This window comes from Mustela nivalis, assembly GCF_964662115.1.
Source record: "Mustela nivalis genome assembly, chromosome: 12".
Taxonomy (NCBI): domain Eukaryota; kingdom Metazoa; phylum Chordata; class Mammalia; order Carnivora; family Mustelidae; genus Mustela; species Mustela nivalis.
In genome coordinates this window covers 9,953,704-9,964,227 of record NC_139031.1, presented here as the reverse complement: position 1 = coordinate 9,964,227, position 10,524 = coordinate 9,953,704, and the positions used below count along the sequence as shown (strand labels likewise).

Sequence of the window (10,524 nt, the reverse complement as noted above, 5' to 3'; positions counted from 1 at the left end):
TCAAGAATAATTAAAGCTTTCAAAACTTCCGTGGCCCCTTGCCTAGGCAACTTAGTCAGCCACGTTTGTGGCCTGTGACTGGAAAATCAAGACTCAGCCGCCTCCCTCTGTGGGGGCATAGGGGGGACGCCGGGGTTTGTCAGGAGTTTGGACTTGTCAGTTTTCTTCTACTTCTAGGATCCTATGCTTCTAATAACTTTTTACCATTTTCTCTGTTTGGTCTACCATTATTTCTTAGTTATTATCTCATTTCTTTTTAGTCTGCCACTAGAATGTGTAACGCTTTTTAGCTGTGTTGCATATAGGCATAGCATTTTTTTTTCTAAGATTTTATTTATTTGAGAGAGGTGAGGGGGCATTAGTGGAGGGGATGGGCAGAGGGAGAAGGAGAAGAGCCTGACCCAGGGCTCAGTCCTAGGGTGCTGGAATGACCTGAGCTGAAGGCAGTCGCTTAACCAACTGAGCCACCCAGGCGCCCCAGGCATAGACCTTGAAGTCCCTTTCCCTCCAGTTCTTGGCTGTAGACGGCTACACTATTGCATTTGCTCCGTACTCAGTTGCCAAGATTCTGAGGGGCAGGAGCCTGAACCAATAAAGAGCTGGCAGGGAAAACACCCAGCCTCCCCGCTGGGCTCACGGGGCTCTGAAAGCATTGTGGTGGCTGCTGGAAAGAGTGGGTCAGTAGCATGGGATGGAACAGGGAGAGCCTTCCTTCGTTCCCCCTTATGGCTGCTCTTCGGCTGCTCATGCTGTGGGCCTCGTGGGACAGAGCGCAAAAACAAAAGATTTGTGAAACATATACTTTAAAGGACCCAGATATGAATCATAACCTAAGTCCTTTCACATTTCAACGTACACATTCTAATCCCTAAATTAAGGCTGTTGAAGCGGGCTGCTCCAACTCTCGAGCGGCAGAGCTGAGCTACTCAGTACCACCGGTCCAGGGAACCCTACAGAGACACACACATACGTGTTCTTGTGCAACCAAGAACTTTCTTCTCCATTTCCAAATATTTTGCCGAAATTTTTAGTTCTTAGGAGTCATGACTCTAGAACTATTATGACAAATACAAGTTAACTACTTAATACACGTTTTGGGGAGAAAAAGTGCATTTTCCAATAATCATAGTGTTTGGAGGTTCAGAAGGGTACACACATACACCCTCACCAAATGCAGCGATGTGGCTTGAATCGAAAGCCCTCAGATCCTAGTGATTTGGGCACTGCGGGGCCATTAGATGCGGTGCTACACACACAGGTAGGAACATCCTCTCCTTGGTGCTCCCACCCCTCATTCCTAGGTCTCTCCCCAGAAAAGAGCTTTGGAAAAATAAGTTATGGTTCGCAATGCTAGAGGCTTGACCTAAAATATCCTTGACTGTCTCCTGTAATCCTATTCCTAAAACGCCCAATTTCTCCTCCAGCAGGAGAGATGGGCCCAGGGAAGACGGCAGGTTCCACGGGATCACGCCCAAAGGAGACCCGGCCTGGACAGCTCGGATGGCAGCCAGCCACCGACCCGGCCCGTCAGCTGAGGGGAAGGCGGTGAAAGAAATGCAGCTTTTAATCAGTGAGCGGGGAGACACATAATCACGGACGGGGACCCAAGAGTCAACTCGTTTACTGCCCACAACAGACACCGGCTCATTCGCCGGGCGAGGAAGGCACGTCACCATGCAGGGCGTTGGGAAGTCACGCGCACCCTCCTCTGGCTCGAGGCCCGCACAGGGGTGCGAGGGGAGGGTGCGGCCGGCGAGGTGGGCCCAGAGAGGGGGGATGTCCGACCTCCACCCGTCCCCAGAGGCCGCGGTCCTTCCCGGCACCGCCGGCTCCTCCGCGGCCCCCGCCGCCTCCCGCCCCCCCTTCCTCTCCGCCGCCCTCGACTAGGGGCCGCAGCGGTCCTGGTCTTCCCCTCGCTCCTCCCGCCGCGCTAGGGGCTCCTCCCCGGCGGTGGCAGGCGGCTCCTCTCGGGTCTTGCCGAGGAAGGGCGCCGGTCCGGGTCGGGGTCCGGGTCGGGGTCCGGGTCCGGCCGCGTCCGGCCGCGCGCCGCCACCCGGAGAAGGTCTCCCGGCCGGAGCGCAGGGCGCGGGGGGCAGCTCCGGGACGAAGCCCTCGCCTGCCGGCGGGGGCCCCACGGCTTGCGGGCAGAAGGGCCCCGGGAAAGGCAGTTCTGGCAAGCAAGGGTCGTTCCAAGGGGCTGTGCCTGCGGGGTCGGAGGGCAGAAAGGTCAGACAGGATGACGGGCGCCCACCGCCCTTCAACGTCCTCGAGGTCAGACAGGGTGACGGGCGCCCACCGCCCTTCAACGTCCTCGGGGACAGACGCCCTGCCCCTCCCCCGGAACGCAGCGGAGGAGCCCCGCGCCCGTGTAGACGAGGTGCGGACACCGGAGCCCCCACGGACGGGCTCCGGCTTCTGCGGTTCGGTAACGTGGACCCAGAGTGGCCTGGGGGCCCGGCGGGCGCCCCCGCCCCCGCATGCAGACGGCCGGGAGGCCGGGCCTGCGCAGCGCTCTGCTCCCCTTCTGCGGGAACTGGGTCTTACTACGATTGCGGAGTCCGGATTCCAGAGGTCGGGGTGCGGGGGCGGCCGGACGCTCCTCCGCTGCCCTGTACTCGGTACCTTCCCCCCACGTCGTGTTCCCCCCTCCGGTTTCTCACCCTAGCAAGTCCCTCCCCGGCAGAGGAACACGATTCCCATTTCAGGTCAGAGACGGAGACTGGGCAGAGCTGGGAACGGCCGCGCGGGGCCTCAGGCTTCAGGTCTCGCCGTGCAGCCCCCCCAGACGCCCGGAAAGCTCCGGAAAGCCAAGCAGGGGCGCGGAGAGGGAATTTGCTCGCGGCCTCGCCCTGCCTCAGCCCGCCCTCGGCCAGCGAGGCTCCCTGTCCCTTCTCACCTCCCGCAGTCCCGAGGGGCCCTTCTCTACCAGCCCCGACTCACCCACGTTCCCCGCAGGGGGCTGCAGCGCCATCGGCCCTGGCGGGGGGCCCAGGAAGTAGCCCTGAGAGGGACCCGCACTGGGGCCATAAGGCGACGAGAAGAGGGCGTCATCCGGCAGCGGAGGGATCAGGGAGGGGGGCGTGGGGAAGGGGAAGGGGTGCAGGTAGGAGTACTGGGGTTGAGGCTGCTGGTAAAGCTGGGGCTGCGCGGCCTGGGGGAACAGGGGCGGTCCTGGCGGGGGGCTCTGCTGGTACTCCTGGGGCTCCAGCTCCTCCAAGTACGAACAGAGGGATGGTGGCGTGACACTGGGGCGGGGGGACAAAGGAGGATTTTGAGAGGCTCAGGGGTGGCTTCCTCACTGTGGCCACACAGTAGGTGAGTCCGTCCGCATGTCCATGACCCTAGACTTGCCACTTCCTCTGCTTTCTCCAGTTCCCGGCTTCTCATACCTCTTTGCTGTGAGAGTCTAGATCTTTCCACCGTATGCTTTTAATCTCCTCACAATTAGGACTCCCCCTCTCAGCTAACCATCCCCACCGAGATCTCTTTCCTCCTTCTACACCTGCCCAAGAGAACTCAGGGACCACCTCCAGCCGCCTCCATACCTTGTCCCCCACGACCCGCAGGGGCCATCTTTGTGGCTGTTGTCACTGCCAGGAGTATCCAGAAGCAAAGGCATCATTTGGGAGGTAGGGACGGGGCCCAGGGGAAAGGGAAGGTTGACTCTTCGGACAGGTGGGGGGCTGAAGAGTGGGGGGGTCACGGCGGCCCTTTGCATGTTCTCACTCTGTTGGGCTGGGGCCAGAGTCTGGTCAGAGGTCAGCAGCATGGGCGGCTCTAGGAACCAAAGCCAAAGAGGGGTTACAAGGGTAAGAAGGCGGGGATGCAGATTTGGAATTATGGATGGTTAAAAGGGGCCATGCCTACGTCCCCCTGACTAGGCCCCACTGTGCTCTCTAGAGCACTGGCCCACTTCCCCATCTATCTAGAAAGAACTCTGTCTTTCCAGCTGCCACTTCTCCCCCATATAACCCCCAGAAGGTGGTCAGCTTACCTGTGAGAGTATCCAGAGGGGGCTCCTGAGCGAAGGTACCAGGCTCTGGGGCCAGGGGCACAGCAGGTGGCAGCTCGGCTGCAGTGCTAGAGGCAGGCAGAGTGAAGACCGTAGCCCTAGTGTCCCTAGAGTTAGACCAGGGCTTCAGCGCAGGGAAAGGGACCCCAGAGTCCCAAACACTGACTTCCTGCAAGACATTGGCACCTTCCCGACCCCCTCCATCCAAAGTGTCTCTAAATATCAGCCAAGAACTCCAGCTTCATGGCCAACTCTCCAACACTCTCTCCCTCTAGACCCCAGGAGCCCAGCTCAGAGCCCACTTGCTACCTATGAGGAAGAGATCTGGGACGAGGAGAACTTCTACCTGCGCTGCCTGCCGGCAGGGCTAAGAGGAGGGCCCGCGGGACTGTCCGTGTTCTCCTTTCCGTTCAGCTTCTCCACTTTTCGCCACTTCGCCCGGCGATTCTGGAACCACACCTGTAGGGCAGAGACCCTTGTAGAGTTCCAGAAACTTGGAAGAGACCGAGACTCAGGCTCTGAGTGTTGCATGACGAGCTGCCTGACTTTAGGAGGTCACTCTACACTCACGGACTTTCTCTGCGAGTGGTTTTAGGAAAAGGTTCACCTAGATAGCTCTGAGGGATTTTCCTCTTCTAATCTGAGGCGGTAACAACATGGAAATGGGCAGAAACACAGCCAGATCTAAGACCTAACCTCAGCCCCTAAAGGGAGCTGCTGGGCACTTGCTGTGCTCCCCAAGAGTTCCAGTTGGTCGTTTCTCCCCCACACGGAGACCCGTTGGCCAACCCCCATTACCATGATGCGTTGGGGGGTGACCCCCACCGTCTGGGCAATCTCCCGCCGCTTATCGCCATCTGGGTAGTGGTCTTCTTGGAAGATTCTTTCTAGCTCTTCCAGCTGGTCTGGAAGAAAAAGAAACATGCATGAGGACCGTGATGTGGCAGCAGATGAGAAAGACAGATGACCTCCTGACGAGACCATGGTCCCCAACCCAAGGATCTTCCCAGGGCCTTGCAACTAAGTTCCCCATTAGGCTGGTGCCTTCTCTCTCTCCTGGGCTTTGTGGCAGGGGACTGTGAGGTGTTTACTTTCTGGCTCCTTCTAGCCTCGTCCCAATTTCACTTTCTGATGAAGCAACCCACTGACGGCCTCTCACCTTCCGGACTTACCTGATCGGTATAGGGTCCGAGTCTTTTTCCGAACTTGGCAGGTCACTTCTGGGGTCCTCTTCTGATCTGTGTTTTGGCTGTTCTGAGCCAATGTGCTGAGGAGGTTGGCCAGATGGCAGGGCCCCGGGCCTGACCCGCAAGGCACTAGGTTGTGTGCAGCACGGGCGGAGTTAATGACGCTGGGAGAAGAGGCAGAGGCCAGCCCCCCAACACTGAGCGTTTTCTGCTGGCTGCAGGCTGGAGAGTAGGACCTCTTCCCTGGCTTTGCCTCTCTCACTGGGCAGGAACCGCCTTCCCCGGGAGGCCCAGGTCTCGGTGAGTCCGTAACTGTGTCTTTGTGGAGAGTTCTGGAGCCAGATGGCCGCCTCGCCCTCCCCGTATCTGCCCCAGCTGGTTCTCCAGGGGCCTCTGATGGCAGCTTCTCCCCAGCGGCCGGGAGGGACCGGGGCAGTTCCTCACTTGGGGCATTCCGGCTGTGGGGGGCTGCCCTCGGCAGCAGCTCCTCCTCTGGCGCAGCAGCGGGGGGCTCGCCTCCACTGTCCTGGCCTGTGGGGAACAGCACCCACAGAGCTTAGCAGCAGGGAGAAGGAAGAGCCTGGACTTCGAGGATGTGCTGCTTCCTGCTCTGTCCTGTTTGGCCTCCAGCTTTCGTGCGTCCACTCGCCAAGGAGGGCAGTAATGCTAGGCTTACCGTTCTCACTCGGCTGTTGCAAAGATCATGGAATGAGCTAATCCTCTGCTTTGCAACATGTGAACAAACATAGGCACCCACGAGGGGGCCTGAGCTCGCATACACAGACCAGGGGAGAGCGGTCCTAATCTGGGGGTACTTACTTTCTGGGAGCTGCCTGTGTTCTTCCCCCAAAACCTCCCCCAGGAATGTGAGTCAAGGGACAGGAATCTGTTCAGGCATTTCTAAGGGACAAATGGTGAGGCTGGGAGTGTCCTGGGAGAGAGATCCAGAGGCTGCAGCTCCTAAGACTGCATCTTACTCTGCCGCAGGTAGGGGCTTCACTGCGTAAGAGAAGGGACAAGGACAGGCTGGCTGGTGTATAAGGAAGGACAGTGGGGGACACATTGGGTTGCCAGCACTTGAGGCGAGCTTGGAGCTTAGAGAAACCGGCACATAGTACGTGCTCAATGCATGCGACGCGTCAGAGCGCTCGGCCTTGAGAGGAAAGGGCGCGGGGAGGGGGGGCTGGAGCGCAGACCAGACGGGTCCGAGGGCTCCGGGCCCGGCGTGCGGAGAGGTGGGAGCCGCCAGGACGCCTCCCCCGGCCCCCACAGCCCCTCAGCCCACCCCAACCCCGAAGCCAGCCGACTCGGGCCGCGTGGCCAGAGGCCGCCCCACGCTCACCCCGCGGCTCCGGGCAGGCCTCCTGGGTGGCTTCCATGGCCCGGACTCGCGCCGCCGAGACCCGCCGGGCTGCCCTGGCGCGGCCTAATGAAGCCTCGCCGGCGGGCAGGTGTGCAGGGGCCTCCCGGGCCCTGCGGAGCCCGAGCGCGCGCCCCTCAGCGCGCCGCCAGGGCGAGGCCCACCCGGGGCGGGAGGCGCGTGGGGCAGCTGCAGGGCCGCGCGGGCCTGGGGGCCGCCCCGCCCCCGCCGGCCCCGAGGGCGGCCCAGGTGTGCGGCCCGCCGCCCCTCCCTTCCTCTCCCCTCCCCTCCGCTGGGCCGCGGCTCCGCCGGCGGGGCCGCCTGGCCTCCGAGGGCTGGTCGGTCGCAGCCCCGGGCACCGGCCTCTCCGTGCTGGCCGAGGGAAGGCCACGCTGGGGCCCCTCATCACGGGAGCCCCCCACGCTGCGCTCGCGAAGGCTTCCCCAGGCCTCAAGATGAACGCGCCCCCAGGACGCCTCCGGACCGAGGGTTCTGAGAGCGCAGAGCCGGCCTGGGGACGAGGAGGAGGCTGCAGGAGCCGGGCAGCCAGCGGAGCCGCACGAGGCCGGAGCGCGCAGACGGGACGCGCGGGAAGGAGCGGGGCGCACGGGCCCTCCAGGCCGCGGGGACCCCGCCGGGAGCCATCGTGGGCCCAGGGTTCCTGGTCGCCCCCCTCCGCCCCCCCCCACACTTGATGTCCCATTTTAATTCTCTGAGAATGCCAGGGGGCCTCCTGAGGGAGCTCTCACAGGGCTGAGGTCTGTAATTCCTGGTTCATAGCACGTTCTTGCCTGGAAACAAAGTTTTACAGAACTTAAAATTCTCATGGCGGACTGCTTAGGTTTGGGTCTGACCCGTGACCCGGAGTGGAAAGCTCAGCTAGAGATTGAAACAGGTGCTGGACCCTGGGCATGGGGGTTGGGGGGCGGTGGGGGTGGGTGGGGTGTCCGGAACAGAATCCAGGTGTTTTGCTTTTAAGATTTAAAAGAGTCTGGTCAGCACGTGCTTGCCTGCTGCAATCATGGCTCGTCAGTCTTCCTGGGCCTCCTCTCCTTTGAGGCCTTGGGAGAGCTGCCAGGGCTTTAGTTCTTTTCCGAACATAAAAATAGGAACCAGTTAACTTCGTGACAATAAGATGAGAACTTTAGGAATCTGATGTTTCAGTCACCCCTCTAAGACTACTATCCCCTGATAAATGAGAGGTTTAGAAATAGGGCCTGGTTTCAGGGTGCCTGGGTGGCTCAGTGAGCTAAGCCTCTGCCTTCCGCTCAGGTCATGATCTCAGGGTTCTGGGATGGAGCCCTGCGTTGCTCTCTCTGCTCAGCGGGGAGCCTGCTCCCCCCCCCCCCAACCCCTGCCTACTTGTGATTTCTCTCTCTCTGTCAAATAGTTAAGTAAAATTAAAAAAAAAGAATAGGGCCCAGTTTCTCAGCTAGAAATGAAACATTGTGAGCAGGGCACAGGGGGTGAGGTTCTCTACCAGGACCCTCAGATGGCGATATGGTTGTAAACGAAACACGATAATCGGCTTGATGACAACATTTATAAGACACCTGCTGTATGCCAGGCCCTGTGCACAAGTCGGTTCCTTGCCTGCAGAAGCTTACTGGTATAGAGGGGACTAGAGCAATTCTGTAGGCGAAGGGACTGAGTCAATACAGGGTGGTCAGTGGTGAGTTCGGAGTCTGCACCAGCTCGAAGGAGCCCAGAGGAGCAGGAAGGTCTCTGGGCCTAAGACTGAGGGAGCAGGAGAGGCGAGGATGGCCCAGGAGCTGTGAGCTGAAGGTTAAAGAATGAGGCAAGTTGGGGCACTTGGGTGGCTCAGTTGGTTGAGCGGCTGCCTTCGGCTCAGGTCACGATCCTGGTGTCCTGGGATCGAGTCCCACGTCGGGCTCCTTGCTCGGCGGGGAGCCTGCTTCTCCCTCTGCCTCTGCCTGCCATTCTGTCTGCCTGTGCTCGCTCTCTCTCTCTCTGACAAAAAAAAAAAAAAAGAATGAGGCAAGTTAAATGCAAAACTGATCTTGACCCAACCCTGCTTAAAACCCTGCGGTGGTCCCTGCCAGCCCAGGAGATAAAGACGGAGCTCCCTAAAGGGGCAGGAGCCTTCCAAATCCTGGCTCCTTTCTCTCTGTCTCAGCTTGCCTGCTTCCCCAGCCCAAAGTACTCCAGTTTTATTCTTTTCGACTTAGTGTTTCTCAAAGAGTTTTCCTAACTTTCCCCTAGATCAAACTTTCCTAGGGAATTTGTGCAAAATGTGGCTCCCAGGCCCCATTCCCAGAAATTTAAATAGGTGGGTCTAGAGAAGGACTCAAAAATAATCATCATGACAAGCCCCTCAGGTGATTTTTATTCAGGTTTGAGTTGGAGACACTCCTAGGCCTTTCAAAAACAAAGTCAATTGAAACCATCCTGGGGATGGGGGGGGATGACCTTTTGACCTTTAGTAAGCTGTCTGCAGCGGTGAGAAGCCAGCACACTTAATTTATTAATAGATAATACTGCATTAAATTAAGAATAAATCATTCTTCTCTATCATTTATGTTGTATTTCCTCTCACTGTCCGGTTGCCCTCTGCCTGGGAGAAGGTCAGAAAAGCCAAGACTCAAATCACAGAGTGAATACCACCCTTAAACAAGATTCAAGGTCTAACCGTATAAAAGCGTTTGCTCTGCATTTTAGGAAATTGAAAATGTTGGCATTTTTCTAAACACATAAATAGTTGAATTTGTTAGGCTTGGACTATGGCATTGGAAAAAATCTAAGTTTTCTTTGTTGTTTTTCTTGGCTGGCCATTGTGTGGCTTTTTCTTTTTTTTTTTTTTTCTCTAAATGACATACGGTTTGTCTATTTATATGAAAATTTGATTTCATTGCTGTGAGTGAATTTGGCCTCTTAAGGCTTAGAAGAACATCTTTTTTTTTTTTTTTTTAAAGATTTTATTTATCCATTTGACAGATAGAGACCACAAGCAGGCAGAGGCAGGCAGAGAGAGAGGAGGAAGCAGGCTCCCTGCCAAGCAGAGAGCCTGATGTGGGGCTTGATCCCAAGACCCTGGGATCATGACCTGAGCCGAAAGCAGAGGCTTTAACCCACTGAGCCACCCAGGTGCCCCTTAGAAGAACATCTTGAGGTGTTTCCTTGGGAAGGGCTGTTCAAAGTCCTCCCTCACGGATCGGCTGCCAGGGCAGGAGGAGGGGAGGAAGACGGCTCCTTACAGGGAGGGCAAGAACGTGTTGTTGTAGGATACTTGGAAATAATCATTTCTAAATCTGGTTTGGTTAGATTTCATCTTGGTGATGTTCAGACCAGTTCATCTGCTCAACCTTTCTTAGAGGGAAGGTTTATTTTTATTTTGGAGGGGTTCTTCGTTTTCAGAGTTAAATTACAAACCACTCCTACCACCCTCCTAACCAAGAATCCCTTATTCTGGGGCGCCTGGGTGGCTCAGTGGGTGAAGCCTCTGCCTTCTGCTCAGGTCATGATCTCAGGGTCCTGGGAGCGAGTCCCGCATCGGGCTCTCTGCTCAGCGGGGAGCCTACTTCCCCCTCTCTCTGCCTGCTTGTGATCTTTGTCAAATAAATAAAATCTTTTAATTAAAAAAAAAAGAAGAATCCCTTATTCCAACATCTTTTTCTGCCCATGGATAGGAGAATAACAGACAAAAAGAACACTTCGGTCCTACAGGCGTGTTCTCAGTCTGTGTGGAACCGTCCAGACCATTAGGTTAGGCAGGTAGAATAAGCATTCTTTGTCCTTCTTTTTTTACGGTGAAAAAAACAAACAGAAGGTGGCTGGTTAAGAAAAATGTCAAAGCAGAAGCAGGGTAATTTTGCTCTTGTCCTACCTGCCACACCCAGGCAGAGGCGGCAACAGGTCACTGGAAGGGCTGGGACCCGAGAGGAGAGAACACGGTTAGGAAAGAGAGAAATCCGAACAGGCCTTGGGCAGGAGAGAGCAGATCGCGC

At 57.3% G+C, this 10,524-nt stretch overlaps 1 protein-coding gene across 1 annotated transcript; it reads right to left on the bottom strand.

Moving 5' to 3' along the window:
* Positions 1-1,357: 1,357 nt before the first annotated feature.
* NOBOX (NOBOX oogenesis homeobox) lies at positions 1,358-6,578 on the bottom strand (the record flags this gene model as incomplete). The annotated part of the gene is made up of 8 exons (XM_082691714.1): positions 1,358-2,524; positions 2,941-3,245; positions 3,546-3,777; positions 3,995-4,227; positions 4,359-4,471; positions 4,811-4,917; positions 5,185-5,730; positions 6,485-6,578. 8 exons carry the CDS (start codon positions 6,576-6,578, stop codon positions 1,884-1,886), a joined length of 2,271 nt encoding a protein of 756 aa, XP_082547840.1. The 3' UTR covers positions 1,358-1,883.
* Between the last annotated feature and the right edge of the window lie 3,946 nt (positions 6,579-10,524).